General features: G+C 34.6%; 18 protein-coding genes and 2 pseudogenes across 20 annotated transcripts, besides 4 other annotated features; 10 read left to right on the top strand and 10 right to left on the bottom strand.

The window, feature by feature from the left end:
* Window positions 1-3,227: part of a mobile genetic element that runs on past the window's edge.
* TVAGG3_0510130 (uncharacterized protein) lies at window positions 277-432 on the top strand (the record flags this gene model as incomplete). The annotated part of the gene is made up of 1 exon (XM_051236897.1): window positions 277-432. One exon carries the CDS (start codon window positions 277-279, stop codon window positions 430-432), a length of 156 nt encoding a protein of 51 aa, XP_051094721.1.
* TVAGG3_0510140 (phage tail repeat-like family) lies at window positions 452-1,036 on the top strand (the record flags this gene model as incomplete). Its single annotated transcript, XM_051236898.1, has 1 exon — window positions 452-1,036. One exon carries the CDS (start codon window positions 452-454, stop codon window positions 1,034-1,036), a length of 585 nt encoding a protein of 194 aa, XP_051094722.1.
* TVAGG3_0510150 (uncharacterized protein) lies at window positions 1,212-1,717 on the top strand (the record flags this gene model as incomplete). The annotated part of the gene is made up of 1 exon (XM_051236899.1): window positions 1,212-1,717. A coding segment is annotated over one exon (506 nt), but the record flags the coding sequence as incomplete, so codon positions are not given.
* A 139-nt stretch (window positions 3,228-3,366) lies between the features above and the next one.
* TVAGG3_0510160 (uncharacterized protein) lies at window positions 3,367-3,630 on the top strand (the record flags this gene model as incomplete). The annotated part of the gene is made up of 1 exon (XM_051236900.1): window positions 3,367-3,630. The coding sequence occupies one exon, from the start codon at window positions 3,367-3,369 to the stop codon at window positions 3,628-3,630; it is 264 nt and encodes an 87-aa protein (XP_051094724.1).
* Window positions 3,631-3,679: 49 nt separating this feature from the next.
* Window positions 3,680-4,992, bottom strand: TVAGG3_0510170 (annotated as a pseudogene). Its single transcript has one exon. A coding segment is annotated over exon 1 (1,313 nt).
* Window positions 4,993-5,015: 23 nt separating this feature from the next.
* Window positions 5,016-5,312, bottom strand: TVAGG3_0510180 (uncharacterized protein; the record flags this gene model as incomplete). Its single annotated transcript, XM_051236901.1, has 1 exon — window positions 5,016-5,312. One exon carries the CDS (start codon window positions 5,310-5,312, stop codon window positions 5,016-5,018), a length of 297 nt encoding a protein of 98 aa, XP_051094725.1.
* Window positions 5,313-5,339: 27 nt separating this feature from the next.
* TVAGG3_0510190 (uncharacterized protein) lies at window positions 5,340-5,714 on the bottom strand (the record flags this gene model as incomplete). Its single annotated transcript, XM_051236902.1, has 1 exon — window positions 5,340-5,714. One exon carries the CDS (start codon window positions 5,712-5,714, stop codon window positions 5,340-5,342), a length of 375 nt encoding a protein of 124 aa, XP_051094726.1.
* Window positions 5,715-5,939: 225 nt separating this feature from the next.
* TVAGG3_0510200 (uncharacterized protein) lies at window positions 5,940-6,515 on the top strand (the record flags this gene model as incomplete). Its single annotated transcript, XM_051236903.1, has 1 exon — window positions 5,940-6,515. One exon carries the CDS (start codon window positions 5,940-5,942, stop codon window positions 6,513-6,515), a length of 576 nt encoding a protein of 191 aa, XP_051094727.1.
* Window positions 6,516-6,543: 28 nt separating this feature from the next.
* Window positions 6,544-6,744, bottom strand: TVAGG3_0510210 (uncharacterized protein; the record flags this gene model as incomplete). The annotated part of the gene is made up of 1 exon (XM_051236904.1): window positions 6,544-6,744. One exon carries the CDS (start codon window positions 6,742-6,744, stop codon window positions 6,544-6,546), a length of 201 nt encoding a protein of 66 aa, XP_051094728.1.
* A 414-nt stretch (window positions 6,745-7,158) lies between these two features.
* Window positions 7,159-14,760: a mobile genetic element.
* Window positions 8,480-9,009, bottom strand: TVAGG3_0510230 (P-loop containing nucleoside triphosphate hydrolases family; the record flags this gene model as incomplete). Its single annotated transcript, XM_001328771.2, has 1 exon — window positions 8,480-9,009. A coding segment is annotated over one exon (530 nt), but the record flags the coding sequence as incomplete, so codon positions are not given.
* On the top strand, window positions 9,046-9,441 carry TVAGG3_0510240 (uncharacterized protein; the record flags this gene model as incomplete). Its single annotated transcript, XM_001328770.2, has 1 exon — window positions 9,046-9,441. A coding segment is annotated over one exon (396 nt), but the record flags the coding sequence as incomplete, so codon positions are not given.
* TVAGG3_0510250 (protein of unknown function, DUF4108 family) lies at window positions 9,546-9,907 on the bottom strand (the record flags this gene model as incomplete). The annotated part of the gene is made up of 1 exon (XM_001288938.2): window positions 9,546-9,907. A coding segment is annotated over one exon (362 nt), but the record flags the coding sequence as incomplete, so codon positions are not given.
* Window positions 10,236-10,667, bottom strand: TVAGG3_0510260 (Poxvirus D5 protein-like family; the record flags this gene model as incomplete). The annotated part of the gene is made up of 1 exon (XM_001296407.2): window positions 10,236-10,667. One exon carries the CDS (start codon window positions 10,665-10,667, stop codon window positions 10,236-10,238), a length of 432 nt encoding a protein of 143 aa, XP_001296408.2.
* Window positions 11,498-11,890, bottom strand: TVAGG3_0510270 (uncharacterized protein; the record flags this gene model as incomplete). Its single annotated transcript, XM_051236905.1, has 1 exon — window positions 11,498-11,890. The coding sequence occupies one exon, from the start codon at window positions 11,888-11,890 to the stop codon at window positions 11,498-11,500; it is 393 nt and encodes a 130-aa protein (XP_051094729.1).
* Window positions 14,761-14,846: 86 nt separating the features above from the next.
* TVAGG3_0510280 (protein of unknown function, DUF4106 family) lies at window positions 14,847-15,143 on the bottom strand (the record flags this gene model as incomplete). The annotated part of the gene is made up of 1 exon (XM_051236906.1): window positions 14,847-15,143. One exon carries the CDS (start codon window positions 15,141-15,143, stop codon window positions 14,847-14,849), a length of 297 nt encoding a protein of 98 aa, XP_051094730.1.
* A 281-nt stretch (window positions 15,144-15,424) lies between these two features.
* On the bottom strand, window positions 15,425-15,667 carry TVAGG3_0510300 (protein of unknown function, DUF4106 family; the record flags this gene model as incomplete). Its single annotated transcript, XM_051236907.1, has 1 exon — window positions 15,425-15,667. The coding sequence occupies one exon, from the start codon at window positions 15,665-15,667 to the stop codon at window positions 15,425-15,427; it is 243 nt and encodes an 80-aa protein (XP_051094731.1).
* Window positions 15,425-15,667: a mobile genetic element.
* Window positions 15,668-19,746: 4,079 nt separating this feature from the next.
* Window positions 19,747-24,967: part of a mobile genetic element that runs on past the window's edge.
* TVAGG3_0510320 lies at window positions 19,872-20,450 on the top strand (annotated as a pseudogene). Its single transcript has one exon. A coding segment is annotated over exon 1 (579 nt).
* Window positions 20,886-21,630, top strand: TVAGG3_0510330 (uncharacterized protein; the record flags this gene model as incomplete). The annotated part of the gene is made up of 1 exon (XM_051236908.1): window positions 20,886-21,630. A coding segment is annotated over one exon (745 nt), but the record flags the coding sequence as incomplete, so codon positions are not given.
* On the top strand, window positions 21,777-22,621 carry TVAGG3_0510340 (DNA/RNA polymerase superfamily; the record flags this gene model as incomplete). The annotated part of the gene is made up of 1 exon (XM_051236909.1): window positions 21,777-22,621. A coding segment is annotated over one exon (845 nt), but the record flags the coding sequence as incomplete, so codon positions are not given.
* TVAGG3_0510350 (DNA/RNA polymerases family) lies at window positions 22,962-23,906 on the top strand (the record flags this gene model as incomplete). Its single annotated transcript, XM_051236910.1, has 1 exon — window positions 22,962-23,906. A coding segment is annotated over one exon (945 nt), but the record flags the coding sequence as incomplete, so codon positions are not given.

The following is a 24,967-nucleotide window of genomic DNA, read 5'->3' on the forward strand; positions in this document are numbered from 1 at the left end:
TGTACAGAAAGGTTGGGAGGTAGCACGAGATGCAGCAAATCTTATTCACCAATCCTGAAACAAGAGGAAAAGTTCAAGGATGGATGGACAATGTAGGAAGAGAAGCAGGAAACTACTAAAAAATAACAAATGACTACTATAACCAAGCAGGGCACTATATGGACCAAGGTGAAAGATTCTTTAACAGAGGATATAACCATGCACAACAATGGGTAAACAATAACCAACCTCAACCGCCTCAAACGTGGGGAATGTAAAGTTTTTTACTGAGATGAAATGAACAATACAGCATTGAGACAAATGGGTTCAAGATGGATTTGTCGACTTCCAGTAGTTACACAACCACGTGTTTGTCAAGTTCTTCCTATACCTCAGGAAGTTTTAGACCGACTTAAAAAACAACAACAACCAGTTGAAAACAAACCAAACTAAAATTTTTTACTGAGATGAAATGACCGAAGAAGTTGAAACGGTAGATTTGACACCACAAACAAAAAGTTCAGAACCATTGTCAAAACCTGTCAAAGAACTTACAGATGAAGAGAAAAATTCAATAATAGAAAGTGCCAGGTCTGGAAATACAAACCCTAACTACAAAGTCACTTTTCATAGAAATGGAACGGCTAGTATCTCAAAAAAGAAACAGACTCTCACAAATAAAATATTGAAGTCTGAAGGAGCTTTCGAGACAACAGATGGGAAGGTATACTTCACTGACCAACAGTTCATTATAGAACATCTCATTGACTTAGAGTCGAAATATTCTAAACTTTACAACAAACACAAAAAGTTGAAAGGAAAACAAAAACAAATGGCATATGATATTTATGAAGATGTTGACGACACAACTGTTCCAGCAAGTGAGGTAAAGTCAGAGGAACCGAAAAGTGACGAAAAACCAATAGAAGAAGAAAAACCAAAAACTGAAGATAAACCAAAACCAAAGTTTAGTTTCAATACTAAACCAAGTCAACCTTCATTAGCTGGTATGGGTTGGCGTCAAAGACTTATGGCAGCAGGTGGTTATGTAAAGTAAAGGAAAAAAATATTTTTTTATTTTTATAAAAATGCCCCCATATAGAATGGATAGAAAATCTGCTAGAATAAAAGCAGAATTGCAAAGATATGGTTGGAGAGTTTCGAAGAAGTTTAAATATAGGAAGGGAAGACCCATAAAAGTCTATGACAAATTGTCTGGTCTTCGCTACGAAATGGATTTGGAAACAGCACGTGCAAATTATCCAAACAGACTAGAGAGGTTAGAAGAAGAACGTCTTATGGACATGCCTTTCGATGTTAGTGAACCTCAAGTTGAAGGACACGACGGCTTTGCCAGATTCTACTGGAAACATGACGAACAATTGCATCCTTTGAGAAGGAAAAAAGGAAAAGGTGAAGACGCACATGCTCCCATGGAAAGAACAAGATATGCATATGAAAAGTACCGTGAAGTTAGAAGTCAAATTACATCTGGTCGAACCTTTACAGTAAACTTTGACGAAGGAAAGAACAAAGAAGGCTTCATGGGAGTACTTGCTGCCATACAAGACGGAAATAAGAAAGGATACAATCTCAGACTAACCGTAACAGATTTGGACGGTCACATTTACTATGCACATGGCAATGTCACAACAGCCGCACAACTTCTTGACGCTTTCAAGACTACAAAGAGAGAACAAATGTTTGACTCCGACTCAGACATTTTGAATGCAATTGAAGGAATTGCAAGTGTAAAATTTGAATGGTACCAACCTAACCCTCAAGCAGTCAGACAACATGCTGGATACTTCCCGTTCATAAATAAGTCTGACATTGACTTGACAAGGTATGGAATTTACAATTCAATTGAAAAAATTGTCAATGAACCTTGTATTCTTACATGTCTCAGGAACTCTGGTCTTGTTACAGATGAGAAAATGAAGTATCTTGAGTCATGTGTGAAGACAAGGTACATTCTTAGAGGTCAATTGGCAAAAGTTGCACCGTTGGCAAATGTCAATATCCGAGTCAACATACCTACAGCTAAAGGTTCTTCACATGACGACTATGTTGTTGACAAAGACTTACCATGGTTGAAGATTGTAATTGTCCACAACCACTTCATGTTGAACGAAAGTCTTACAAACCCATTGTTCGGAAAAGGCAAGTGCAACATTGTCAGAGCTGTAAACATTCTTTTCGAGAAAGGTTTGTTGGAACCAATTCCAGATGACAAGCTGACAGAAACTTTTGTACCAAAAGACGAAACAAACTTTTCATTGTTAGCAAGACCAAAAGTTGTTCCAGACAAAGTTCTAGCACAAAAGAAGTACACAGTTCCAAAAGGAGTTGGATTGTTCGGATACCAACCTGAACCAGAAGAACTTCCAATGAGGTTGCAAGAACTTCAAGATGCTATAAACAAACTTCCATTGAGACATCCAATTGACGTCAAATTGTATTGGAGAGCATCTGAGTTAGGTCAGAAGGTTTTATATGAAACAGGTTGCTTCGACGATGTTTATGAGATAGCAGGCGAAGTTTCTCAGAAGATAAGAGACTCACTTGAATTTCCACGAACTGGACCCATTGGTTGCGACAAGTTCGACTCAGATGAAAAGATATACTATGTCGACCTTAACGCTGCGTACATGAGGTTCGTCCAATATATCCCGACTGGAATTCCAAACGAAGACGGTGAGTTCCCAGGAAGGAACTATACAGTTGGAAAAGTCATACAACAACTGTATGATATTAGGAAAGCTTCAAACCCCAAACTTGCAATGACACTCAAATTGCTTATGAATTCGACATGGGGATATTCCATTAAGAAACCTCAAAAGATGAAGAGTAAACATTATGAGAAGGTCGACAACTTTGTTGAAAGGTTCTCCCCTTTTGTTTTGAAATACGAATTTACTCAAGGTCAAGGTGGCTTAGTAACCACAGTAAAACCTATTGTCGAACATTGGTCTTACCCTCAGTTCGCAAAGGCAGTCCTTGACAACTACAACAAATTCTTCTCCGAAGTCAAATCCAAAGTGAAGGTTTACTATGAGAACATTGACGCACTCATGACGAACGAAGAAGGCTATAACAAACTCATTGAAATGGGAATGGTCGGTGAAAAGATGGGTCAATTCAAATTGGACAAAATTTTCACCGAAGTTCATGTCCTCTCCAAGCGTAAGTACTGGGGCATACTTGAAGACGGCACAGAAATAAAACATTGCATGAAGTAAAAAATTTTTATTCGAATTTGAATCGGACAGGTCGAGTTACACCATTCTTGGTCTCAAACTCATATATAACCTGTTTGTCTGTATTTTCGTCGACTATGACACGAGACACGAACATTGACCAAACGGACAAAAAGTGTCATTTCAGATGGTCCCGCAGCCAATCGCATTCGAGCACTTCGAAGAAGCCTTACGTTCCAAGGGAGAGGGTGTCTGGTGCAAGGCAGAGGTCATGAAACTCTACGAGCAGTACATCCTCAATGCCTGGGAGGACAAATCGTCCTTGGATTGGCAATTCTACCAACTCCTCTGGGACGACCTCCTACGCAACTGGGATGACGAAAGAGTCCAATTCAGAGGTCGGGAGCTAATTGTCCAAATTACCCTTAATTTAAGCTACTTAACTAAATAAACACCTAAATTTACTCGGGGTTTCCCCCTAAAATAAAATTTTTTTACTCTTAGAACCACTCGAGGTTCTCCTTACGGTTGTTGAGCTTGTCACCGTCAATGTGTCTGACCTTCGTCTTCTTGTTTGGATTTGGAACCCATTGAATTGCGACAAGCTTGCCCATGGAAATTGAACCGCGATTCCGAAGGGTAAGGTTCAAGTGTCCCAAGTTGTTGAGGACTGGGGTAAGAACCTTGCCTGTCTCCCTGTTGCGGATTTGGTATGGGTAGGGTTGGGAAATTTCATAACCGTCATCCGCAACAAGGGTTGCCCAAACTTCCTCTTCTTCGTGTTTCTCTTCTTCCTCTTCCTCTTCTTCGTGTTTCTCTTCTTCCTCGACAATTCCTTCTTCAATTTGGTACTCACGAATTACGGTGTTGGAGGTTCTGTCCTTTCCGAGTACCTTCCAGATGGCGTCTATCTCTTCGAAGAAACGGTAGATGAGTCTGGCAAGGTCTCGGTTTTCTCTCTCGTAAATGCGCAAGGTTTCCGTCAAATCATTCAGGCATTTCTCATTGGAAGCTTGGTTCATGAGGACATCGGCTTTGAGCTTGGTCATCTCTTCCATAAGACTACTTTGGAGAGTCTTAACGGTGTTTGTCAGATGAGCTTTCAAATTCAAAATTTGAATTTGAACTGGGCGCTTGTCTGGCAACATTGAAAGGACATCTGCCATTGTGTTCGGCTTCGGTGCTTGTTCGGACATCGAAAAAATGAAGTGGTTTGAGAATGACGGTTTTACTTCAAAAAGCTTGTTATGACGGTTATGTCATACAACAAGTTTAAAATAATATCTTGTTCTTCTTCTGAACGTTTGTTGTCTCTTCCGATAAAAGTTTCGAACATGAGAACCAAAAAACGTTTTTTGAGATTGCGGAAGAGTTCAGGCAAACGTTCATATTCTGGATATGTTGGGAGCAGTTCAAAACATCTGAGCTGACTTTCGGACAAAATTGGGACAATGTCAGAAAATTCATCTTTGGTCGGACTGCTTGAAGGTAAGTCCCTTACATGTAAGTAGCTCTGGTAAAGTCTTCTCATTTCTGCTAACTTTTGGAGTATAGCTTCGTAGTTTAGAAGTTTTAATTTTAATTGTCTTATTCCACTCTTTACTTCTAAACGGTAACTATCCATGAGGTCAAGAGTAGCTTTGGTAGCTTTAAGTGGAGCTATCTGTTCCTTGACTTGTGCAATTTTGGTTGCAATTGTGGTTTGAGCTCCTTCAAGTTCGCCGTCTATGTCGTTCTCAACACCTTCAACCATAGCTTGAAACTCTTCATCGGTCCATTGAGATTGGTGTGGGACGAATTTAACTTGCTTCATTCAAAAAAGAAAAAAAAATGTTTTTACTCAAAGCGTGCCATATAGATGGCTATAAGAAACTTACCAGAAGGCTTCTTCTTCACATGAGTCTTCGGCAACTTGAGTGTTGGTGTTGGAGTTCTTGGGGGAGGTGGGTCTGGAATTTCAATTCTCTCTCGAGCGCAACAACAGATGTCAGAATAACATTCCCCACTGTCTTTCTTGCCACCATAAATTGTGTATTGACCGAACTTGCATTTGCAGGAAGACCGGTCAATACAAGGTTCACAGTTGAAATAGTTGTACACAAACCTGTTGAGTACGAGTGTGAGTAAAAACATAAAAAAAGTGAAGTTAAAATGAGATGTTTACTGAATTGGTTGGATGTCGCCTTCACAGGTTATGTAGAACGGCTGACCCGAGAAGTGTAAGAGAGACTGAATTGCCAATTTCATATGGGGCAGGGGGTTCTCCTTGTTTGGTATTTTTATCCAAGGACGTTTGTTTAGGAACTTAACAAGAGCTTCTCTTTTGGCGTCCTTTATGCCATCGTAGGCTGTCCCGTCTGGTATTTGAATTGGAATTCCAGTCGAAGTCTCGAGCTGAAGTGTAGACCTTCCAGAAATAGTGGTGAACTTGACCTTGGGCTTCATTACCCTGCGCAAGTACTGCTTAACAACTTCATTTATCTCTATAAGGTAAATTGCCTCGTCAAATCCTTCTGGTATTCCGAGTCCTTCCATCCGACAGGAAAATATTTTCCCGACAACTGGAAAAAATTTTCCGGACAAAGGGAAAAATTTTTCCTTCCGACAGGAAGAACTCTTCCAGTTGTCCGTCCGTAAACCATTCAAATTTTCGAAAATTGAGAACTTTTTGGTCGAACTTCAGGAAAAATTTTTCCTTCCAACAGAAAAAGTTCTTCCTTCCGACAGGAAAAGTTCTTCCTTCCGACAGGACACAAACGGATGACTGACGTACCACCAACCGAGCCCATTCCCAAACCAGAGGAACCTAAAGCACCAGCCCCTGCACCTCAGCAACCTCAGTTCCAGCAAGTCCCTCCACCAAATTACTACCAATTTCCACCTCAAGGTTACTACCTACCACAAGGCTTCCCGAACTACCCTCCTCAGCCTATGCCTTACTTCCCCAACCCTTGGATGTTTATGCAAAACCCTGCCCCACAATTCCAATCTCAATCCAAGAGAGACCAAGAGTTCGAAGAAGGTCTGAACCGCTTACGCAAAGATTATGCCACAGCCCCTATGGAAGACGACAGGCTTTCAGTCTCTTCCCTCAAATCGACCGATTCGACTCGTACCACAGATTCGGTCAAAGACAGAGACGACTACCTCAAGCAGTCTGAGAGACTCTTCATCCTACAGCCATTTACAGTTGGAGCTCTCAAGAACATGCGCAATTACGAAGGTCAGACACCAGCTGGAGACCGCAAAACAGACGTACTCGCAAGAGCAGTCCAACTGGTCAAGACAAAGACTGAGATAGTCGACTTCATTCTTGCAGCTTGCCCATACAAGTAAAAAAATAAACAATTACGAGTTAAACTTTTTACTCTTTCTTTTCTGAGTTGTTTAGAGCTGGTTTCTCTTGTAGAAACCTTTCGTACTCTTCCATGGTCATGTAATTGCGAATTTGGTACGCAATTCCAGGTTCGTTGTTTTTGAACCTTACGTATGTAACGCTTCCATCCTCCTCAGGGAAGTAAGCTGCTAACATCTGACCAAGTTTTCTCGGTGACTCGGAGCTCATTAAAAATGTCACTTTTTAAACGTTAAGTTTTTAGTCTTATTTTACCCTTTGTTTACCCTTTGTTTGTCAAGGTAGTATTGGAGTGCAATTTCTCCAAATTCTCTGTGTCGGAGTTCTTCAGCATTTTCCAAGGTGTACCTGGAGAACTCAAAGAAGTTGTCAAGAAGATACTGCCATGCTGCTCTTCTGAGTTCGTCGGTATTTTGGAAGTGTTGCACCTTCGAGTCTTCGGACATGAAAAAATAACACTTTTTCACCAAAAATATAATTTATGTTAGAATGTTAGATCTAACATGTTTTCTAACACGTTTTCTAACATGGTCTAAAACTCTTGAATTTTCATGAATTTTCCCGAAATAAAAAATAAAGTTGGTTTTTTTAAAAAAATATTTTTTATTTTTATTGTAAGAACATGTTAGCAACAACAGCACCAAACTCGTTAGTCATGAACCCAACTTCAATGTTAGTAGAGATGAAAAGCTTCATTCCTTCTTCATATACTTTCGAAACAAAAATCCAGAAGATAAAGCAAGAACTTTTAACAAGTAATTTAGACTGTAGTGCGAAAGATGAAACAAATGAACAGTATCTTTATGAAATGCAGGACATTATTGACCATTTACCCAAATTGCCTGAAATCCAACAACAAAAACTAACCATTCCCGAATTTGACGAAATAGAAGTCAAAGCAACTGACTCAGTAGAAATAAAGAAGTTCATACGAAAGGTAAATTATGAATTCCTTGGTTTTCATTGCAACCATAAGGTTATGGACAAAGATTGCGACATGGTATATAAGAACATCTCTGACCTTTACAAATCCGAAGAATTTAAGACCTACGACAACTTTGTTTCATTAGTTGCAAAATGTGTTTGGGAAATAAGAGATAAAGATAGTAGGGGTAAGGTATGGAACGAACAAATAAGACCCGCTATGTTCGAGATGAAGAAAACCATTGACGCCTTAGTTGTTTTAGCAGGTAAGGTTTCAGAATATAACGCAAAAATGAACCCACAATGTTCTAAATGTAAAGCAGCAATGAGGAAATATAACTACTCCGTCAAAGAGATAGAACGTATGCGAAACGACTATGCAGATTTAAAGAAAGAAGCAGAGAAACCAGCAGAAGATAAAATGGACATGTTGACATTTCTAAACAAAAACTATCCAACAGCTGACGATTTCCTTCTATCTGACGTCAAGAAGAAGTATAAAGAAACTTTCGGTATCGTTAAAACATTCGATGTACTAAAAGAAGAAATTGAAGCCACGAAATTGTTTAGAGTCATGAACCATCGCAACATATACCATGTAAAACGCTTGTAAATAGTTATGTTAGAAAACATGTTAGAAAACATGTTAGATCTAACATTCTAACATAAACATTATTTTTGCTGACTTTTTACAATTTGAACTTTGTTTGCGTAGATATGAATTCTGAAAGAAGTATGAGGGTCTTGTATGACTTTGTACTTCTCCCATAGTTCATGTCTGTCAAACTTACCTGCCATGGACTCTTTCATAAGTTCCATGAAATCGTCTTCGGACAATCCGGGGAAAAGTACAATGTCAGTAAGTATTCTCTTTACATCCTTACTTAAACTCTTTGCTGTCTGTACACAAATGACAACAGAGATGTTAAAGTGTCTGAGCTTCTTAAGAATTCGACACATATCTTGTTCTCTGTTCTTTAACAAAGGATGAGAGGCGAAATCATCTAAGATAAGAAGACATCTATGAGGGTAAGTCTTCCAATCGTAAGATTGCAATTTCTTCGAAATGTATTCTATCTCTTTCTGTTTGTTTCTGAAGTGTTTCTTCTCTAATATTCTCTGCATTTCCTCATTTGGGTCTTTAAACTTAGAATTTATATACTCATTTATAGCATTGTACTTCAAAACTCTTCTTTGGTACTTCTTTATCCAATCTAACAACTCAGAGTCTTTTATACATACTAACTTAGACTTTTTTATAATATCTTTGAACGAATTTACGGTTTGGTCAAATTGACCAGAAGTACTACAAATGACAACTAACTCATAGAATGGGTTCTTCTCATCTAGTTCTTGTTGTTGTGCAGCCATTTTAAGATAAGTGAAAGTCTTACCCGACCCAGGTGGTGCGATTAGACCTGTTATACCATTCTGAGCAAATAAGAACTTGTCATGTATAGGCTTTATCTGAGCATTTTCTAACTTCCTCTTGTTCTTGTTTAAAACATTCTCAAATTTTTTGTCAATGTCAGCAAACTTTTTTTCTAACATATTTTTAGAAAAATTAAAATTTTTATCTTTTAGAAAATGTCTAGCGATTTCGCTATCTATATTCGAGACAAACTTTTCGACAGCAAAACATCTGTCGACCATAAAATCTTACATAGTGTAAACAAGAAAGGTGAATTTGTTCTAAAGTTCTGTTTCTGGGAATATGACAAGAACCATAAAACATTACAAAGAGCAGTCTTAAAATTTGTCAATGACAGACTTGTTGACAGAGATGACACCGATTGGAAAGATGAAGTCCAACAAAAGTTCTTAGAATGCAAAGAAGACACATGCGCTGTTCTTGAAGATGAAATAGGAAACAGAATAGAAGAGCTATTAAAGGACAAAGAACTTTTACATAAATATGGTTCTGAGAAATTTGACATAACTCCACCAGAAAAGAAGAAGAAGAGAGAGAAGAAAGAAAAGAAAGTAGAAGAAGAGAAGAAAGAACCTGAACCAGTTCCAGAGAAAAAGAAATTTGACATGTAAAAATAAAATTTTATTTTTAGAACATTTCTGGGTCAATGTCAATGTTCTCTTCCTCTTTAGGGGCAAACACTGGCTTAGACTCTAAAATCTTTTTACCTAATTTACCTTGAACTTCAACTATCTTAGACTCATAATATTCATAGTCGTCTGCTTTCTTTGGTTCATAAGGTATAACAAGTTTGTATGCTTTGCCTTCTTTAAGGTTTGAGAACCTTCTGTCAAAATTTTCTTTGACTGCTAACAAACCTTCTATGTCTAAGTCTTCAAATTTCGCACCATTTTTAGTCACAATAGCAAACTTAACAGGTTCGATGTTCCAAACTTTGTCAAATGTAGACTTTTCAAAATGGTAGAAGTAAACATTCAAATATATGAATGGGTCTAGTTCTTCTTTGACTTCTGTCATGTACTTGTTGACTGAAATATATTTCGTCATCTTTTCTATCGGATAAAAAAATATTTTTTTTAAATTTACTCAGAAAAATTATTTCTTTCTATATTTGCCATTCCGAACATCGAAAAGATGTTTTATACCAGCATAGAATTTTTCTCTAGAGCTTGGTCTTATATCGTTTTCATAACAATATTTTCTATATTCTTCATATAAAGCCTTTTTTTCATACATTTCATAAGGACAATCTAACCAAAACAGCGCATATCCATTTCCGTTACCTAGGTCTTTTCCAACAAACTCAGCGTACATTTCAAATAAAATAAAAATATTTTTTTTAAATTTACTCAGAAAAATTTTTCTTTGTATATACACCATTCTGTACGTCTAAAAGACTTTTGACATTTGCCAAGAATGTTCGTTTAGACGCTGTCATATAACCATACTCTTGACAATACTGTTTATACGAATCGTACAATGACCTTTCATCTAAACACTCAAAGTCAGTTTCATCTATAAACAGTTCATATACACTCTTGTTTGCTTCTAACAATGTTTGTCTCTCTTCGGTATATGGAATTTGTCTTGGATTGAACTTAGAAATATCTAATGTCATGAAATATGAGAACAAGTGGTTGTAAAAGTTAGGTGTCAAAGTTTCTGCTAAGTCGTCAAAATATTCTGTATCTTGCATATGAGAATCTGACGTTCTGACAACTACATATCTTCTGTCAGAACTTTCTAACTTCATCGGAACGGCGTTGTTTGAAACCATAATGAAATTTGCAACATTTTCACAAACTCTTTGGTCTTTATATTTTCTTTCAACAACTCCAACTTTGTCTGTTATAAGACTCTTCAAAGCATCCGAGTTCAAAACTTTTGTTGTATCTATACTTTGAAGTTCGTTACATACTATAAGTTTCATATTCTCAATTGAAGAGTTAAATTTACCGCAGATGTTTTCTAAGTTTGTCATATTAGGGTTCGAATAGCCCTCTAACAGTTTGCATAAGATATCTGTAAAGAAAGTGTTCTTACCAGTTCCTTGTTTTCCAATTATAATGAGAGCAGTTTCATTTTTAGCACTTGGATGTTGTAAGATATTTGCAAACCAACATAAGATATACTCATAGACTCTTTCGTTTCCATTGCATATAATTTCTTTGACATGGTCTAACCAAGCTTCTATAATATTTTTCCATTCTACTTGTTCGTATTTATATCCAGTGAAGATAGAATAGAAGTTTGGAGAAGGTGTATAGAACTTTATACCACGAACTGAAAAATCTTCTAACTTTGACAATAAGATATCCCAAGCATCTAACATCTTCATGCCAACTTGTACGACTTTTATTTTCTTAAGTTTCTGTCTACATTCTTGTTCTGAAACTATTGTTGCTCTTGGTTTGTTAAAGACAACATCCCATTCTTTCATGACATAACATTCTGGGGCAGAGTCGACATAAATGACTAAACGTTTCAAATTCTCGACTGCTTTGTTATAGTCTCTAAATGGACACATATTTCTGAACGCTTGGAAGTCATAAAAATCTGAAACATCTATTCTGTACATTTTTATAAAAATAAAAAAAAATATTTTTTTTATTCTTGACTTTGTTGTTGCATTTGTTGCATTTGTTGTTCTTGAGCTATTTGTTGTTGAAGTTGTTCTTGTAATACAATACTTTCACCAGTTGCATCTTCCAATTCGAAACTTTCTGCCGTCATTGACAAATACATAGGACATAAAAGTTTTACAGGAACAAAGTTTGCGTCAACTAAGGTTAAGTTTATGTTTGCTAAAGTGTTTGAGTTTACTAAAGCTGAAAACTCTGCATTCGAATGAACAATAGGCAAACCAGCAGAGAAAGTGTTGTTTATACGCATGAGTATCTTTTGGTCATAGTAGTTTCTGTCGACATTCGAATAACACTTTGAACCTAAGTTTGAAACAATATATAAAATAGGTGTACTTAAAGTCAATGGAACAGACATTCCTTGTATGACACCTTTTCCTGTTATAGGAAACTGTTGGTAGTAAAAACCAGATATAAGTTTTGTATTATAGCTCATATCGTTTATACTAAACTCAGTCGGACATCCAAACATAATGAAACCTGCTCTAGTTGCAGCACATGTTACATCCGTCCTTAAAGTATTAAATAAGTCAACAAAACCTGTTGGTGGTATATCTGAGTAAGTATCTTCAAAGAAGTATTTTTTACCATTCACAACAACAAATCTTCTGGTGTCAAAAGAGCAAAACAGGCTTTAGTCGTCATTGTTTTAAGGTTAGTTTACAATATCGTCCTTGAGGACTTTGTAAGTTTGTTGTTATAGAATTATATGACTCAGGGTTTTTAGTCGTAATAGTATAAACCACTATGTCTTCTGCCATTTACTTAGCAAGTAAATTTTAATGAAATGTTGTGGTCGTCAAATATTTTTATGACGTCTGGGAAACTATATTTTAAGTTCAACGTTTCACCTCCTTTCATAACGTATATCTTGTCAATGACATTATATGAAACACCACAGCAAGCAATGTCGGGTTCTATTTCTTTGATGTTTATATCGTCTGCCTCTGTCAAAAGTTTCAATAGTTCTTTCAAAATTTCATGAGGTGCGATGACATATGAGTTCACTTTTACAGGGTTGTGTTCGACCAAGTTTAACATTATACCCAAAGCTTGACAAATCTTCTCCTGAGTTTTAAGTTTGTCTTTAAGTTGTTGGTAGTCGTTTCGAATATCTGCAACAGAACTTAAGTCTCTGCTAACTTCAGGATATGTTGGTTGTTCTTTTACAGGAACATTGTTATACCATCTTGTCTTCGTATGGTTTCCCCACTTCAACATCTCTTTCTTTGACATTGACAACAACACTTTGACTGTTTGTTTGAGTTGGTGAATTTAACTTCACATCTGCCACCGCCATTAAACCTTTTGAAACACTTACGCTTCTATTTTTCGGAAATGACATTTTACTTAGAATAAAAAGATGGACGTATTTGAGTATCTCTTCGAATTGAAGCAAAACAAAGTTTACACACACAAACAATACAAATACATTGACAGAATAGTTCTTTATACAAACAATGGAAATGTTATAGAATAGCAGTCTTTGCTGAACCAAAATATTTTCATAAAGCAAAGAAAGTTGGTATAACTGAAATGGTGAAAGTTCTTGAAGCAGACAAAAATATAACAACAAAACTTACAGATATTTCTAAAGGTAAGTTTATAATACAATTTTATGTCAAAACTGGCGTCTATAACTATTTACGATGGTGAGAAGTCAGTTCAAGAACAACTTACTGACCTGCTGCCAAAATCTGCTCGATGGAAGCTGTCGTTATGCCAATCTGAGGAGCCCCAGCAGGTTTCATCGAACGAATCTTCAAAAGAGCATCTTCCGTGAAAAGTGCTATTGGTTTTGTAAACTTCTTTGCTTTCAATTCATCTGGACCGTCTCTGTCACCAGTATATTGTATTTGAACTGTACCAACAGTTGAAATACCACCCATAAAGTCTTCTGAGTCAGCAAATGGAATGCCAAGCCAAAAGTTTGAACGGTCTCCATTTGTATATTGAGTTTTTTGACCTCCTGTATGAGTCCATACTTTCACATATGGCATAATAGAACTTTGCATTTCAGGGTTAATGGTTGTTGTGAAGTTGTTGTTAAAGTTCATAGCATCTAATGTCAAGTTGTATGACCTCATATCCTCAACTGTAGAATATTCTTCTCTTGGATAATATTTGCCATCTATGTTTATATGATATTTAATACCAGGGTTGTAGAAGCAAGAATAGTCATTTATAGTTCGTCTGAACAGTACAAACATAGTATCTGCATGTTTCATTGCAGTTGTTAAGGCAATATCTGTTCTTGCACCTGGGTCAGCACTTTGGTTTCCAACTTCACCTGCAAAGTCTTTGACAGATATTTGGTGTATAGGGAACATAAGTGGAACTGCAATATATTTGGCAGCTAAAGCATTTGAAATATCTGGGTCCAACATATAGACTGCAAGTCTGCTTTCTATTCTCTTGCATTCAAATTTTCGCATGTGAACTTAACTGGGTCCCAAGCATCTCCAGCAGCATTGAAATAATAGTTTACTTCAGTGTTGAGGTTTGAGAAACCAAAGTCTAAGTCAACTTTGTTTTTGCAAAAGTCGGCGAATGACATTTTATTTGTTCCCACTACTTCTGTAAGAGTGAATGGGTCTTGTGTTGGTGCAATGACTAAGTTATTTTTGCTTGGAGTAAGTTCGATAGAAATTTTTCCTGCCCAGTTTGGCAAGTATCTTAAAAACCTGAAGATGAGGAAAGATGACAAAGGAACTCTAAGTTTCAGTTTTACTTTGGTTACTGCTGCTGCAGTTTGTCCAGAAAGGTCAACATAAACTCCTGGAACGTTAGGGTCAAGTCTTCTTATTTTCTCAATAGTTGCATACTGGTCTGTTTGTTCTCTAGCTTGTGGTTGTACTGAGTTTCTCAAAGCGAACCATTCATAGTTTGCCCATGTTACTGTTTGAACTAAGTCAGAGTTAGAATATATCTTATATCCCATGAAAACTTCTGGAGCATATTGGTATCCGACATAGAAAATTCCATTGCAACCTTTCTTGTCAGACAACTTGGCAGAAGGTTTTATTTCAATGTCTTGTTCCACGTATAAGAAAGAGTTGTCAATAGAAATTAATGAAACCTGTCGCAAGCAATATCTACTGTTGTTGAAGAACCTTCTCCAAACTCACCTACGTTTCCATAAGAAACAGCAGTTGTATATTCGTAAGTTCCAGGAACTATTTCTGACCTTCTAATGGCATTGTCGCATTCGTTATACCATTCGGAAACATTTCCATTCATAGCATCCAAAACTGTTGGCGTTATATTCTGAGCGGCGTACATTTCATATGAGTAAAAATATAGAATAGTTGGATTTATATGTCATAATAGAACCCACGTGGACCAAGCTTTACTTTCTTCCTGACTGAGTTTTTAACTCTTCTTTTTCCTTCATTGCCCTCTGCTTGAAGTTGTTGCATCTTTGCATTATGTTCATCTAGTATGTTGCAAATTTCCCATGTCCTTTTTGCCTTTTGGCTCTGGTCGCCCATCTCAGGTAACCTATATCCTAGAAAGAGTTTGTCATAGTCTGTATTTGAGTCTTCGCGTATTGTTTGCATGACTCTTTCCTGAGTTTCTGGTTCAAGCTCTTCAAACAGTGCCTTGTCCATATGGAATAAGCTCGTTTCCAAATATATGTTTTTGTAGCCATTCTGGTTTTCTTTCCATGTTACCAACTATATCTTTTGTGAATGGGAAAGCTTTTACCCAATCTTTCAGTCTTGCGTCGTTTATTTCTGTAGTTGGTTTTATTTTGTCAAGGAACATGTTTTTCAATACTAACATTTCATTTGGTACTGTCCATTTGAGTTTTCTTAAATATTCATCCCTTCTCGGTTCATTGTCTGCAAAGTAAGTTTTTATGACATTTTGTAAACTTTCGTTTGCAAGGTCATGTACAATAGGTTCTCTTCCTTCTCTCCCTAACTTTCTTTCTAAACTCTTCACCAAATATACCATCTCTATGGTTCTGTGTAGTTCTTTGAGATAAATGTTCTAGAACGTCAGGTGTTATATTTCCATCAGCCATGTTCATTTCATACTGGTCCAAAATATCTGCATCTTTCATATCTTTCAATGGCATTAAAGCCGCGCTGAAAATACCAGCTATATCTGGTTCACCATTGACTTCCATTGCGTCTACAACTTCTTGGAATTGAGGTTGTAAGTTTATGAACCACCTATCCGGGTTAGCTTTATGACCCCATCTCATTGTAGTTCCATCGTCTGCAGAAACAAAAGTAGGTTTGTTTCCATCTTGGTTAGGTTCTGAATGAACTTTAAACAATGTTTCATTTCTATATGTTTTCTTGAAATTTAACCTTTTATCTTCACCGAGTTCATCCGAAGATTGAACGTTAAATGCTCGTAAGTAAAAAGGGTTGTTGTATTTGTGTACATTTTTTTTCAGTTCTTCCATTCTATGCTGGATATTTTCATCTGATGTTGGAGTCTTTTGTATGTCGGCAAACATTTTTCGATATTCTTCTACTATGTCAGCCGAATTTTTTTTAGACTCTTGGAAATATTCCATATTCTCCGCATACTCTTGTTGAGGGTCAAGATTTTTCGGCTGTTCCAAATCTTCATCTAGTTCTGTGAAGTTAGTTTCCAAAGGAAGGACTTGTTCGTTTCCTTCAGGCTCTTCTAGCTTTTGTTGCTGAACTATTTCTTCCATGTCTGGTTGTATCTGAACTAGTTCTTCCTGTGGAGTTTCTTGTACCTCATCTGCTGGCATTTCATATATTCCGAGACCGTTTTCAACAAGTTCCCTTTCTAAGTCATCCGGACTCATAAACCTTTCTTCTTTCGTTCCGTCTCTATTTTTTACGCGTTTCATGAAGAGAGTTAAATTGTCATTTAGCTCTGACATCAAATATCTCGGAGTAAATTCGTTCATGTCATTTGGATGATATGCTATTAAATCATATCCTTAGCGAGCTTGTATTTTCCAGGTTTGAAATTATATCCCTTTGGTGCAGAGCCATAAAGCTAAATAGGTTCGGGTCAGTATTTCCATCCTTGAACTTTCTAATAGCTTCTTTATATCTGTCACTAAAGTCAATACTATCTGGGTAACCATAGTCTTCTTTAAGCATTTTTAAGAATTCTTGGTTTCCTTGTTCTCTACTTCTTTTATGTCCTTGCTCTGTTTGTGGTTGTTGTTGTGCTGGTTGTGGTGCAGTGTTTTGAACTGTTGGTTGTTGTGTTGGTTGTTGTGCTGGTTGTTGGAGGTGGTTGTTGTGCTGGTTGTTTGTGGCATGCCTGTGTCTGTGTCCATGTGACGATGTAAATGTTCTAGGTAGTCCTGGTGCAGGTGCTTCTCTTGGAGGGTTTGGTGGTATATAAGTTCCACCAGCTGGCACATATGTTCCATCTGCAGCGTAATGTCCTACCTGACTTTTCGTTTTTAAGAAAGCATTTACTAGGTCTGTTTTGGTCTGTTGTAACTCTTTTTCTTGACTTTTCACAACAGTTGCTCTAACGGCGTCATAGGCACTTTGAACTGCCTGTCTCGTTGCTGCATCTGTTATTTTTCGTCATATTTTGTGCTACTTCTTTTAACTCTTTGTCGAAACCTTCAGACTTCAGTTTCTTTCCAGATGAGAAGTCGTTCACTTGTTTCACCTTACTATGAAGAGCTTCGAAAGCGTTCTTAAAGTCAGCATTTGTTAAAGCTTCATTTGAACTATCTTCATCCGCTTGTATTTTTGTCCTTATTGACCCTATGAGTTGGGCTGCTTTAGCGTTGGCTTGGGCATCTAACCAGTCATTGTTAGCTTTTATATATTCTGCACTTTTCATTGCCTTTTGCATAGCCGCGTCGTTATTTTTACTTTCTTTGTGCTAAGTTTTCATACTGTACGGTTTGGTTTTGCAACTGTAAAAGTTTTTCTGCCTTTACATTTGCTTCAACTTCTTTTTTATACTCATCGCTATCCATATATGTCTTCAGGGCTTTTTGTTTTATCTCTTCATCTTTCAGTATTTTATATTGAGTAGTATGGTTTTTTCAAATTTATGACATCTTGTTCCATTTTGCTACTTCTGCTGCTTTTTCTGACACTTTTTTTGCATATTCCTCTGTACTTAGTTCTTTCAGTTTTTCTTCTTTCTTCTTTTTCTCTACGTTTAACTCATTGAGTTTCTTTGTGTGTTGTCATATTCTTAGTTTCTTTTCGTTTCACCTATTTGCTTCTGTATGTCTATGTTTGACTTTTTGACATCTGCTATTTGATTTTTGAGTGAACTCAAATTCATTTGACTTTGAGGGTTATAAGCTGTTCCGTCTGCAGCTCCACCATAGCCTGCCATTTTCGCTAAAAGTGCCGCTCTTAAACCTCCACTCTGTGCACCAAGAACTCGGTTTAAAAGCATAGGGTTGCTTGACATTTGTTGCAACATAGTGGGGGTCATTCAGCATTTGTTGTTGCAACTGTTGTGTGGTGAGTCTTACTATTGGATTTTCAATGCTCTCTTCCTCTTACGTATATTCTTACGTAGCTTACGTGGCATTTTAAGTGAAGTTAAAAAGCGGTTTTTGACAGATGTTTATTGTGACTTCTTCGTAAAGACTTTGTTGAGATTTCTTCGTAAATGAGTGTAAATGACCAAAAAATAATGTTTATGTTAGAATGTTAGATCTAACACCTTTTCTAACATGTTTTCTAACATCGTAGAAAACTCATGAATTTCTTCGTAAAGACTTTGTTAAGACTTCTTCATCTAATTTCTCATGAACTTTCTTGTCTATGTTTTGTTAAGATTTCATCGTAAAGACTTTGTTGAGATTTCTTCGTAAATGACCCTAGTAGTATATTTTTGGTGTAAATTTCATGAAAATTCACGATGTTAGAAAACATGTTAGAAAAGGTGTTAGATCTAACATTCTAACATAAACATTATTTTTGGTGTAAATTTCATGAAAATTCAAGAGGGTAGAAAACAGGTGAGAAAAGAGGTGACATCTCACCTCTTCACCTAAATTATATTTTTGGTGTAAATTTCATGAAAATTCAAGAGGTTAGAAAAGAGGTTAGAAAAGAGGTTAGATCTAACATTCTAACATAAACATTATTTTTGTCTGATTTTACGAAGAAGTCTTGACAAAACATTTACGATGAAGAAGTCTTGACAAAACATTTACGATGAAGAAGTCTTGACAAAACATTTACGAAGAAGAAGTCTTGACAAAACATTTACGATGAAATCATGAGTTTTCTACGATGTTAGAAAACATGTTAGAAAACGTGTTAGATCTAACATTCTAACATAAACATTATTTTTGTCTGATTTTACGAAGAAGTCTTGACAAAACATTTACGATGAAGAAGTCTTGACAAAACATTTACGATGAAGAAGTCTTGACAAAACATTTACGATGAAGAAGTCTTGACAAAACATTTACGAAGAAGTCTTGACAAAACATTTACGAAGAAGTCTTGACAAAACATCCTCAGGGCTAGAAGGCACGAAGTGCCTGGAAGCCCCACTACCTTTTTTTTTTTTTTTTTTTTTTTTTATATAGATGATGTCAGATATTCCGCGATTAATTAAACATTGTTTAAATCCTGAATGGGTTAAACTTCAATTTAAAAATGAAGATTGTGAATTATTAAATGAATATGAAAGCCAAAATAAGCTAATGAGGTATAAATATAATGATAAAGAATATTTAATTTCATGGAATCAATGGAGTCATAATCAAAGACCTCATAAACGGGAAGAAGAAATTGAAAATAATGAAATGGAAATCATTGATGACATTAAAGAGGATGGAATTCCTAAATTTTGTAGAAAAACCTTTAGAACTAAGTTAGGAGCATATAAACGTAGAGTATTAAATCCTGAATACATAAAACATTTATTTAAAAAGGAAGACTGTGAATTATTAAACGTTAATGAATATGAAAATGCTAAATCAAAATTGAAATATAAATATATTGGAAGTGATGAAAGGTGTAAAGATAAAGATAAAGTTTATTCAGTTTCATATAATAACTGGCACACGTTAGGGATAAGAAAACATTTAGGAGATTATGGTAAAAGTTCTGAATTCTTTAAATCTAGTATGTACGAGAGAGTAAAAGAAATTAGAAATAATTATTTTCATGAATGAAAAATAAATTTTAAAAATTCATGTCTTACATTTTTTGAATAATTTATTTTTTTATTTAATGATAAATGAGTGTCACAACTAACAATGTTAAAAAAATGGGATTCACAAATGAGGAAATAAAGGATATATTAGAGGAGGCGGGTTATGAAGTTGATAAATATTATTTAAGAAATTGTAAAAAATTCGCAGAGTTTTTAAATGATTTGATTATGATGGAAAAATGAATAAAGATGATGTTATAAATTTCTTATATCCCACATCTGAAGAAGAAAAACCTAAAGAACCTGATGTTTTCCCTGAATATTATGAAGAACGGATTAAAGATGATGAATATGATGAAATTGAAAGACTGGAAAAAATAAGAGATGAAATAGATGAAAAAATTAAGGAATTAAGAGAAGTTGAAAAATATAATGAGAATGAAGTAGAGGGTTTAATGAATATCCCAGCTTCAGAATCAGAAGTACAGAAATCTCATGAAGAAAGATATAAAAATTACTTTTTGGAATCTACTAAAAATTTATTAGATGGTGATATTGACGAAACACTTTCAGAAGAAGGCACAAAATTTATTCATAAACATAAGCTTCAGTTTATTGACGATGAAGAATACCCCTGTATATTACTTTCACCTCCTCTTGATTCTGAAAAATTCAAAAAAGCATTGAAAAAGTAACATATGCAACAAATACGATTAAGAAAGAAGACCATGATATTTACACAAATTATTATTTAAATAAATGCACGGGTGTTGATAAAGTTTTTGATTTGTTAGATAAAATATCAAAAGAAACAATTGGTACATATAAAATTTTATGTGATTGTGGTTTCATTATTGAAGATACCAATAATGTTTCATATGAAAGAACAGCACCGAAGGAAGACGAAGTGGAAAGGTCTATACCATTCGTTATTAAGAACATAAAAGATATGAAAACTTATAAGCATTATATTTATTCATTTATTTCAGAAAAAATGGAAGCAACCCATAAAACATCATCTCATCATTTTATAGCTATTCATACATTCCTTTTCAAAGTTGTGAAATTAAATAAGACAGGAATTAGATTTAATGTATCAGGGTACGCATTCTTGAGTAAATTAAAATGTATTCGTCACGTCGCAGATGATAAAAATTTATGTGTTCTTAATTCATTTTATGGACTTTAGCCCTGGACTTTAAAAAAAAATAAACTTTATTTTTATTTATTTTTTAATTTTTATTCTTACATAAATGAACAAAAATGGAACAGCTAAAATGAATGATAATCAAATAAGAGCCGAAGGTAGAAGGTTATTTAAACGCTTCTATAACATTCCTGATGGTGTTAATCCTAAAACTCGTAGAAGTTATTTAAACGAAGCAATAGATGCATATGAAGGGTTTGACATTTCATCAGAAAGTGAGAGGTTAGCAAGAATGTTAAACGTTAATATTGATTTTTATTATTGTGACCCTCAACCAGAAGACGTAGACATTAACAAGGTAGACTTTCCATTAGTGGATTCAATAATGATAGATCCAGAATTTGAAACAGTAAATATTTTATTAACACAGAGTCCATGTGGAAAACTTCACGCTGATAGAATAACAGACATTGAAGCACTCACAGGATATAAAGTTTGCCCCTTTTGCAAAGAAGAAGTATATTCTATCCGTGATGATCCAGAAAGGAAAAACCAAAGAAGATTTTTAAAACATTGTGAGAAATGTAAAGAAAATAATGGAAGATTAATTCAAGACGTTCAATTGCAAAACACACAACAACCATATGCACCACATATCACGAAACAGAAGATATATCAATGGCTATTAGCACATAATTTGCAGGAATATTATAAACCAACAAGATATTATATTACTTTTGACTTCGAAACATTAGAGACTAAAGAAGAACTTCAACTTTCTGAATGTGCAACTTTGAATGCTTACTTAAAACCATTCATGGTATCATCAACTGTCAAAATAAAGCCGCAAAGCGGCGAGGTCGTAGACCATGATAAAACATTTACGAGGAATTTTTGCTTAACTTCAAGTGATTCTTTTATTTCTGATTGGATTGAATTTTTATTTTCAACCTGTTCATTAGTTGCTAAATCAAATATTGAACAATATGAAGAATTAATGAAGTCACAAACATTAAATGAGAAACAAAAGGAAGCATTTAAAGAACTTCTAGATGAGGAATTCAATAAAGTGAATATCATAGGTTTTAATTCGGGAAAGTTTGATTTAAATTTAATTCTTCGTGATTTAAACACTGCAAAATGGAAAATAAAATCAATGCTGGGTTCATCTTCTCAATTTAAGCAAATCATTGTAAAGAAAACAAACGTTCCATATGAATTGAGATTTATTGACATCAGAAATTATATAGCGGGTGGGACATTAGACCAATTCACTCGAGATTTCGGAAACAATAAATCACGTGTTAAATCCTTTTTCCCTTATCAATTCATCACATGGGAAAATTACGAAGAAGAATTATATAAAGAGGAACCATTCACGAAAGATTCATTTTATTCAGCATTAACTCAAGAAACTATATCAGATAGTGATTATCAAATATATCTCAATGATGCTAAAAATTTTAAGAATAGATTAGAATATTTTATTCATTATTGCAATAAAGATGTTGAAATTATGATTGACCCAATTGATAAAATTATTGAAGAAACATTTGTTTATAAAATTGACATGCTTCATAATCTTTCTTTATCATCGAATGCATCAATGATTCGTTACGCTTTAGCATATAAAGACTTTAATCCTAACGAAAAATATCCAGAAGAAGAAAATGTGGAATCAAGTTTTGAATTAACGAAAAAGTATTGGAAATATAAAATTGAATCATATAAGAAACAAGATGAAAAAGCAGAAAGAGATACTAAAAATAATGTTTCAATGGATGATTTTCAATACTATCACGATTTAATCCTTTCATCTAAATGCAAAATGTGTGGTAAAGCGTTTACATATGCAAATAAACCAACATTAGATAGAATCGATAATGAAAAACCACATACCAAAGAAAATTGTCAGTTAATGTGTTGTTATTGCAATGTCGTAAAATCAAATAAAGATGAGGATGTTCAACGTTTAAGAATCAATTTAAGAAATTATGCATTAAAAAATAATTTACCAATGACTTTAGATTCAGTTGAAGCTTATCACATTCTCCGTAATGGAATTACTGGTGGTCTATCAAATGTTCAACATCGTGTTAATCTTAAAGGAATCACGCACATTAATAAACTTTCATATAATCCAGAAACTAAAACTGTATCAAATGAGGACACCACCAACATTATGACTCATTTTGTTGGAGTTGACTTTAATTCATTATATCCTTCATCATTTTCATCTAATCCTCATGATTTCATTCAATATACTGACCATAAAATGTATATGCCGGGAAGATTGAATGGTGTTATCATTTGTGATACAGCAACAAAGAAAGCAAAAGCATTGGGAATAATTAGAAAGAAAAATACTTTATTCGTGGCTGAAGTAAAGGGTCACATTGATGAAAAATACATTAATGATTACATAAACTTTTTACCGATAATAAGAAACTTAGATATTATCACAGATGAAAAAACAATTGGCAGTTTTATGTATAATTACATGAAATCAAACAATCTACCAGTTGACCAGAAACAGAGAAAATTAACTCAGTTAGCATCAACACACAACCAATATCAACCATTTTCTTCTTATTATCTTTGGTATCTAATAGACAGATTTCATTTTATCATTGATGACATTCAATCAATTTTAACATTTACGAAAAATACTTGTTTTAATGAATTTGCGAACGAATTTATGAACGAAAGACAAAAGGCTGAATTAGAAGGAAATAAAGGAAAAAGTTTATTTTGCAAGATTTCACTTAATGGATCATATGGTTACGATGCAATGAATACACAAAATTACGCAAAGACTAAAATAATGAATGCACAGAAGGCACGCGTTGCATGTATGTCAAATAAGTTTAAAAACATAAGAGAAATAGGTGAAGATACGTATCAAGTGATGCTTAAAGATAGATTTTATAGATGTGATACATGTTTACAAGAGGCATTCTTCACTTTAGATAATGCTAAATACTGGTATTTGGTTTTCATTTATGATTTTATGTATAAATGCATGGATGTTAATCGTTTTCATTTCATTGAAGGTGATACTGATTCATCTTATTGGGCTATTGCTGGCGATCCAAGTCTTCCTAACACTCAAGCATTTCAAGCAATTGTAACCGATAAACAATTTTATGATAAAAACATTTACAAATTCGCACCTTTTGATTTCTTCTGTTTTGATGAGAAATTTAAACCTAAATTAAAGAATAAAGCTGAAGAAAAAGCACATGAGAAGAAGTTATTGGGTTTAGCAATTGAGAAACAAGGTGATAACATGGTTGCTTTATGCCCTAAGTGTTATACTTCATTCAACGGTTCAATTGATGGAGTGATTTTAAAAAGATTGCACAAAAAATGAAAGGTGTTAGTTTACGACAAAATAAACAATTAACACCTAAAAATTATTTGGATATAATAAATGATAAAGTGATATTTGATGGTCAGAATATTAATTTACAACTTAAAAACGGGTCAATGACTCGCTTAACAATTGGTAAGACTGCATTAACAGGAGCACACACTAAGGCTGTATGTTGTGAAAATGGATGTTGTATGCCATTTATTTAATGAAATGCCACAGAAGAGACAAAAGGAACCGTTAATAATGGTTTTGTACTATGATTCAAAGAGGTGGGCACCCTTAAAACATTTATTTTATTTTTATATAAATGGATAACACAGATTTAAAAATTTTAATTGATGATTTAGTATTTAATCAAAATTTTCTTGATTATTATGATTTAAAAGCATATCTCCAAAAATATAATAAAAATATAACGGGTGATGATATGGATTATTATTATTCGTATTATAAAAATGAAATTTTGAAATATCATGATAAAATAATTTCTAAATTAAAGACAAAATTAAAAATAATGAATATACAAAGGGAAAAACTAAATCACAGCTTAAACAGTTGAAAGATTTCAAAAATAAAGTATTAAAACAGAAGATATTGATGAATTATATAAATTATATAATCCCGAGCCGCAAAAGCCAAAGGAACAAAAACAAATGGTACAAAACGCCCAGGTCCTTCAGACCATAAATGATGCACAAGCTTTAATTTATGATTCATTAGTTAAACCATATTCAGCCCGACTTTTAAATGAAGATCAACTTTTGGAATTCATCCTTCAACATAAACTCGAAGCGGGAAAGTATATCAAACCT

The sequence above is a fragment of the Trichomonas vaginalis genome, chromosome II (genome assembly GCF_026262505.1).
Source record: "Trichomonas vaginalis G3 chromosome II, whole genome shotgun sequence".
NCBI classification, from domain to species: Eukaryota; Parabasalia; order Trichomonadida; family Trichomonadidae; genus Trichomonas; species Trichomonas vaginalis.